This window comes from Pezoporus flaviventris, unplaced genomic scaffold (assembly GCF_033815535.1).
Source record: "Pezoporus flaviventris isolate CSIRO_AGI_PZ_B2104156 unplaced genomic scaffold, CSIRO_AGI_Pfla_v1 ptg000007l, whole genome shotgun sequence".
NCBI lineage: Eukaryota > Metazoa > Chordata > Aves > Psittaciformes > Psittacidae > Pezoporus > Pezoporus flaviventris.
Window position 1 is genome coordinate 919,166 of NW_026892555.1, and position 7,320 is coordinate 926,485.

The window sequence follows — 7,320 nt, forward strand, 5'->3', positions numbered from 1 at the left end:
AGCGAATTAGGGATGCATTTGAAAAGGGCTGTGCATGATTGGGGTCCAGCATGCAGGGAGTCCTCCTACCCCTGTCACTTCCCTGAGGCAAACAGAGAGGACCTGAAAGAGCACAAGTGTGATGGAGAAGGGCTGAGGGACCTGGGGGGTTCAGTGTGGAGAAGAGAAGGCTCAGGGGGGACCTGATCGCTGCCTACAAGTGCCTGAGAGGAGGATGGAGCCAGGAGGGGCTGGGCTCTGCTCCCAAGGAACAAGGGATGGGACAAGAGGAACCGGCCTCAAGCTGCACCAGGGCAGGTTTAGATGGAGCTGAGGAACAATTCCTTCCCCAGAGGGTTCTCAGGCATTGGAACAGGCTGCCCAGGGCAGGGCTGCAGTCACCGTCCCTGCAAGTGCTCACACACCGTGGAGACGAGGCCTCAGTGCCATGGGTTAGCAGTGGCCTTAGCAGGGAATGGTTGGACTGGATGAGCTTAAAGATAATTTTCCAACCTACTTTTTTTTTCTATCATTCCATAAAATGGGGATGGAAAAAGTCTTCGGGGCGAGACGAGAGCTGGTTCTGCTCAATCGAGGCTCTAACCTCCCTTTTGAAGGCCTAGGCGCTGCCAAGCCGAGCCGCCTCGGGCGACCCGGAGCCAGGGGGTGGCTGTCCTCCAGCCCCGGTTCTCCGGAGCGGGTAAACGAAACCAGGAATGGCCGGGAGAGGCGGGGGGGGAGGTGGCGCGGGCCGCGGGTCGGCCCGCGGGGCGGGGCCTGTGTCGTTTCCCCGCCCTCTGCTGCGAGCCCTGCGCGCCGCTCGTTGCCTTGCGCATCTCGCTGGCCCCACCGCCGCACCATGAAGGCGCTTCTGCTCGCTGTGCTGGCTGCGGTGCTGTGCGTGGAGAGAGGTAAGGGGGAGAGGGATGCTCACGCTACCTACCCACAATCATCAGTTCTTCCTGAGGTGCCCCAGTCCTTCCCCAACCCTGGATCTGGGAGCAGATGGGGCTGTGTTTGTGTGCTGCGTCTTAAAGGGTGGGTGCTGGAAGTTGAGGGTTGTAAAGGAGCTGCGGGGGATGGAGCTGAGCCGTGCTGGGGTTTAGCGCGGGGTTCGGGGGTGTCTTTCCAAGACCTGCCTCGCAGCAGGGTCCCTCCTGAAGCAGGAACTTCAGGGTTCCTGTGCCTGTGTAAGTGCGCATCTCCAGCTGTGCATGGAGGTATTTTGGAGCTTTTCCCGGTTGCAGCTCGAACAAAGACCAGGGCCGGTTCCGCTCCCCCTTTTCGGTGCAGCGAGCCGGGATATAACGGCGCCGGAACGGGCAGAGATGGAGCCAAGGGGAAGGAGGGTGGAGGGGATATGGAGCCCAGCCCCGGCAATGGCTGATGGAGCAAAGTCTGGCCAGAGCCGGTCGCGATTCTGGCTCTGCTGCCAACCCCCCCCCCCCCCATCATTCTTCGGGGCAGGCAGTGGTGGCCAACATGTGGGGCGATGACCCCCAAGGGACCATGCCCCGTGGAGCAGCATCCTGGGGCTGCCAGCCACGCTGGGGAGAACGTGCTTCCTGTTGCTGGGTGTTAAACCGCAAGTTATCCGAGTTGCAGGGTCTGCAATCCCCGCCTTCCCATCGACTCCATTTCTGACTATCCAAACTCCATGGGGCGGTCTAAACCCCCATATTGTTTCCATATGTCGATGTTTGGAGAAGCCAAACAAAGAGCAAACGGGAGAGTTTTGGGCCCTGCTCTAACACGGGCTTCCCCTTGTCTCCTGAGGATACCGGTGAGAAGAAACTACTTGTTTGCTGCCCTTCCCATGCCCCGTTCCCTTTGGGATCCGGGAAGCAACTGGTAATCCAAGCGTTGGGTCTGGGTTTGAGGCCAGCTGGCGTGTGCTCAGTTCCAGCAGGGAGAATGGGCTGTCCAGGCCAAGGCTGTTAAAAGGTTTCATTTCCCCCCCTTCCAAAAACCCCTTTCAGCTTGAAAGTAAGTTCTTAGCCAGGCAAGAGAGTTGGTTCCAGGTAGCTATAACCCCAAACGCTTCCAGCACATCCAAAGTTATTGTAGATGAGCTTTACCCCCTGCTCCAAGTCTCCTAAAGATCTTGCATATACATAAGGATTTTTTCTAAGAGCTATGGAAAAGGAAAGAGCTCTCGACGCAGGGACTGAATGGAAGAGCTCCCGAAGCAACAGCGTTTTTCACTGCTGCTCAGCTTCAGAGCGGGCTTTTAAAGGCTTTTCTTTTCCCTTTTCTCCTTGCTCTATGCGAGAATGGATCCAAACTCTTATCTGAGGAATTCCCCCAACTGATCCGCTCTGCTTTGGGAGCTCTTTGTTCCTCGGAGGAGCCGAGCAGCAAAGGAATAAACACATGGATTCTTGTGCACTTGGTGGATATGAGGCTTCCCTTTCGCATTGTTCAGTCTTGGGCCTTTATTTCCCCCCTTTTCTTTTCCTCCTTATAGCCTTGAACTCCAGCTCTTTGCTCTGTCTCCGGCTGGGGCACAATCCTGCCCACCCCTCTTGTGCCTTTTGTCCAAAGCACTCAGCCTGTTTGCTCTCTTTAACTCTGCGGTGGGTTATGCAGTGGTGTGCTTTGCTGGGGCAGAACGTGGCACTGGTTCTGAGTTATTCCCTCTTTAACGATGTTGAGGGACTTGCTTCTCCTGGGAAGATATTGTCTATATTAAGGGGTAATGTGCAGGGTGACAAAGGAAAACATGGGGATAGGTAGGAGATGCTGTGGTAGGAGCGTAGATTGAGTCACGTGGCAGCAAATTTCATGCCTAAAGGTGCCTTTGTGTGCATGTACAAGTATTTCTGATGTGTTTGTATCTGGAATGTCTAAGCCTCAATGAATAGCCCTGCACCCCTCGATGCGTGCATTCAGCGTAGTGAGCAAATGCATATGGGAACATATGTCCTGCCATAATGCCCACAGGAAGCCTGTAATCCACTTCATTCCTGGTTGCAGGCGGGGTTCCTGTGCAATGGGATGAGTCAATTTGCCTCCTCAGTTTGCCCTCAGGATGGTTGCAAGGAGAAGGGTTTGGGATAGGTCACTCCAGAGACTGGAGAGCAGAAACGTGCTGGGGACAATGGAGCAGCAGGGAGCTGGCCTTCGCTCTGAGGTTCCGAACTGAGGTTTGGACACCCCATGGACAACGACAACCCGACAACCCATGGGCGGTGACACCCAGGGACAATGACAGGCTGTAGACTTAATGCCTGGCTCTATCCTCCTTCTTCTGCCATAGATCCAGAGGCAAGGTTCATTTTGATGCATCTTTCCTGGGGCTTTTGACTCAACGGGTGGCCCTGTAATCCTGGTGCTGTGTGTGGGTTGTGGCTGCTTCATTGGCATGCTCCGGTTTTGTTGCAAGGGTCATTGGCACACTGATAATCATTGGAATATGTATGGGACAGCCCAGGAAATTCTTGCTCAGGGGGTTGTGCTGTTGGCCTTGTCTCCAAAGCAGAGTCGTTTGCCTGTCCTGATGTGATGTTCAGGATCTCCCATTAACCTGTTTTAATCTGTTTCCTTAAGATTATGTTTTAAGTCTTCTTTCCCTGCCTTGGCCATGGCTGCCCAAAAGTCATTCCTCCAAAAAATATTGATATTTTTTTCCCAATAAAAAGCTTTATTTTCCCAATAGGAATGGTAATCGGGAGACCCTCAAGAGGTCATTCAGTCCCATTGGTCATGCTGACCAGTATATCTATTCTTCCAAATACTCCATGACAGGGACTGCTGAGCCGCAGTGAGCTCTCCCAGGGCTTAGGATAATCTGTTTGTGGTGGGGCTAGAAGAGATAGGAAGAGCAGGAATGATGCTGCCTTGCACTTCCTATCTTGAATGAGCCCCCATTCTGTTTTGCATCCTGTTAACACAGCAGAGAAAGGCAGTGCCTCATGGGAGGGCTTGTCTGAGTGCTCAAAACAAACCTGATCTGTCTTCATATGTAGGTCAACAACTGCAGCATGGCTGTGATGTTCTTGTATGTAAAATGCAGACAAGAGCATCCGGCCACTGCAGAGTGCACATGTCCCTGCTGAGTCACAGGTCCAGGCTCCTTCTGCAACCATTTCCCACCTCTGAATGGGATGTTCCAATCTTTTCTCTTCCTTGGGTAGATCTGAGGGATGGGAAGAAGCTGGTTTAGTCTGTCCTGCTGGCATAGGATAAGCCAGTTCCATAGAGGAAGGAATGGGTTTCTTTGCTATCCCTCTACTCCAACTTAAAAGCTTGGCTGCGTATGCTGCCTTCATAGTGTTATAACTCCCTGGGGAGCAGGACAGGGCAGGTCCTTGAAGGTCACGCTGCAGTGCTGCCTTGCTCTAGCTACTTGTTTCCACCACGTGCACTAACTCAGGCATAGCCTGAGCTTTGTACCCTGCTGCCAAAAGAAAGTCATGGGAAGCTCAGACCTGTGGTCATGCCTGCAGCATTTCCCATCAATGCCCGTGGCAGTTGAGCTGCATAAACCCAGATCTCAGGCTCTAGGTTACAAGCCTGAACTTACCTCTGCTGTTTAGCTTCAGGTTGGTAGCTGTACCTTGAACCCATGTGTGGTGCAAACAGGAGCGTGCCATAAAGGTTTACCTGTGGTTGTATTGAGGCTTTAGCTGACAGTTGATCCTGCAAAAGCTCAAAATGCATCTGTTGTCATAGGATCATAGAATGGTTTGGGTTGGAAGGATCTTGAGATCATCCAGTTCCAACCCCTGCCATGGGCAGGGACACCTTCCACTAAAGCAGGTTCCTCCAAGCTCCATCCAACCTGGCCTTGAACACTGCCAGGGATGGAGCATTTACCACTTCCTTGGGCACCCTGTGCCAGTGCCTCAGCACCCTCACAGTAAAGATTTCTTTCCTTATCTCCAACCTGAACTTCCCCTGTTTAACTTTAAACCCATCACCCCTTGCTTGTGCTTGAACCCTTCACTTGGCCATTTTTTTGGGGGGGAAAACCTAAGGTAGATTGATACAGCCGAAATAGCAAGTGTGGCTGTGGCCGTGTGCCATGTGTCAGAGATGGGGACCACCATGTCAAGAGCTCCTGCCTTCATCCCCTGACTGCTGTGTGCTTTTCTCTTGCAGCCCACACACTCATCTGCTTTTCCTGCTCGGATGCATCCTCCAACTGGGCCTGCCTGAAGCCTGTCAAGTGCGGGGAGAATGAAAACCACTGTGTGACAACATACGTCGGAGTAGGAATCGGTGAGTGCTGACGGGACCGGCATCTTCTGCCCCTCTTGGCTGCTCTCCCGGGTCTCCTTGTGAGCTGCGGGGAGGTTTTCCTTCCTTTGGGTGGGAAAAGGGGAAAAGTTCTGTGGTCAGATTGAGTGTCGGACCAGCCCAAGGGATTTAGGAGGGACATGCTGCCAGACGGAGTCATGTTAAAGTCCACACGCCTGCACCGATGCAGGGAATCCAAAGGGAATTCCGGAATGGGGGCAGGGAGTTTGCTGATGAGTAAGTGAAAGCGTGGAGGATGCTGCTGGCTTCCTCTGGAGGAAGCTCCGGGGTTGCCCTTCCTGCTTTTTGCCCTGTGTTGGGGTTTAGTTCATCCCTCAATCCCGCCTTTGCTTCTTCGCTGCCTGTGGATGAGGTGGGGTTGCCAGGAAGGGAGGTTTGCAGGTCTCCTCCTTAAGAGACAGGAAAGATCTGGTGGGGTCTGTGCTTCCTGAATGCTGCTCCTAAGGAAGCACCATGGCAGAGCTCAGAGCCCAGCTTGCAAGAGGGAGGGATGCTGCACGTCTGAGTCGCGCAGCCCTTGATGTGGGTGGCTTGTGCGTGTACAAATGGAGGCAGGGAGCTTTTATAAACCTGTCTTCTTAGCGCAGTGCTAATGGTTTCCTATTTCTTGCTGCTAAGTGTAGGCTGTGCCTCTCGCAGCCAACGACTGAAACAGGGACTTTACTCTGCCTCCCTGGTGCTTTACGCCCCGTGTCTCGCTTGAGGAGTCCCAGGGTGAAGCTTGAGATACTTGAGATTCTTCACTGGAGCTGTTGTGGCCAAACTCTGGCTGATGGCCTGCAAGGGCTGTCCCTGGGGTGCTGCGTGGGTTTCTAGTGTTTGTAAGGGAGGTTATCACGGGTGTTGAGCTGGCTGAGGTTACTGTCATAGCCTGATGCTTAGAAGCACTTCATCCTCTCTGTGCTCATGTGATGCTTTGGCTATTTCCGTGCTGTTACTTCCTTTGCAGAGTAAGTGAAACATTCTAAACCCAATCTCCTCCTGTTTTTCTTTCTCCTCCTCTTACCTCACCCTAAATACAGGAGGCAAGTCTGGCCAGTCCATCTCGAAAGGATGCTCTCCCATTTGCCCCAGTGCCGGGATTAACCTCGGCATAGCGGCTGCCTCCGTGTACTGCTGCGACTCCTTCCTCTGCAACATCAGTGGTTCCAGCAGCGTGAAAGCCAGCTACACTGTCCTGGCCTTGGGGGTCCTCGTTAGCTTCATCTATATCCTCAGGGCTCGCGAGTGATGGGGCTGGCCGAGGAAGAGCCGTCTTCCATAGGCTGTCGCAGGTCTCATTAGCCAATATCTTCTCTGTTGCTGTCTGCAAGGAGATCCTCTACTTCTCAACAGGCTTCCAAGGTGATTGTTTCCCAGACTTTATGCTCTTCCAGCATTGGAGACCTGGGCAGTTTGGCCAAGCTGTTCTCTTCTGTGGACATACTCCACTGCACTCTCACACCTCCTTGGCAAAGGTGGATCGTTTTGGAAGGGTTTCTGCTTTTATACCTAATACTCCCCCTCACCCTCGTTTCTAAGGTTGGCTAAATCAAAGCTGGGACTCGCTGAGGACCGACTGAACCCCAGACACCACCCGGTCAAAGCGTTCAGACCTTCCTGCCTCTCACCTCTATGGAGGTGCCTGGCACCGGCGTGCTCCAGCGCATGGATGGCCCGGGGATTAGGAATGCATGACCCAAAGGGAGACACATTCCCGGCCCCTTGCAGCTGCAGTCTCTTTTTTATAAAATCCTATTGTTTCTTCTGATCCTGGGCTGACTTTTCTGGAAAATGACATGTCCTTTTGTCCTTCCAAGTTCTGTAAGTACCAGACCTGAATAAACATGCTCCTGTTGTTACCTGAGCTGGGACGTGTGCTGTGTGTGTTTCCTTGCTCCGGACACAGAGATTAGAAAAGCCCTTATGGAAAACCCAAATGTTATGCCTGGCACGAGGGCTTCTTACCTTCTCAAGTGGCTTCATCTCAGCATTCCTTCCAGTTCACCTCTGAGCAGCAAGTCCGTCTCTGATCCACACCTTGCTTCACCTCTCTTGGGAATCACCTTTTCCAGGTGCGATTCAGTGGCAAATGCCAGT

The 7,320-nt window shown here is 53.1% G+C and overlaps 1 protein-coding gene across 1 annotated transcript; it reads left to right on the plus strand.

Moving 5' to 3' along the window:
• Positions 1-731: 731 nt before the first annotated feature.
• LOC133266451 (lymphocyte antigen 6E) lies at positions 732-7,087 on the plus strand. Its single transcript, XM_061447598.1, has 3 exons — positions 732-890; positions 5,083-5,202; positions 6,264-7,087. The coding sequence occupies exons 1-3, from the start codon at positions 839-841 to the stop codon at positions 6,470-6,472; spliced, it is 381 nt and encodes a 126-aa protein (XP_061303582.1). The 5' UTR covers positions 732-838; the 3' UTR covers positions 6,473-7,087.
• Positions 7,088-7,320: the final 233 nt, after the last annotated feature.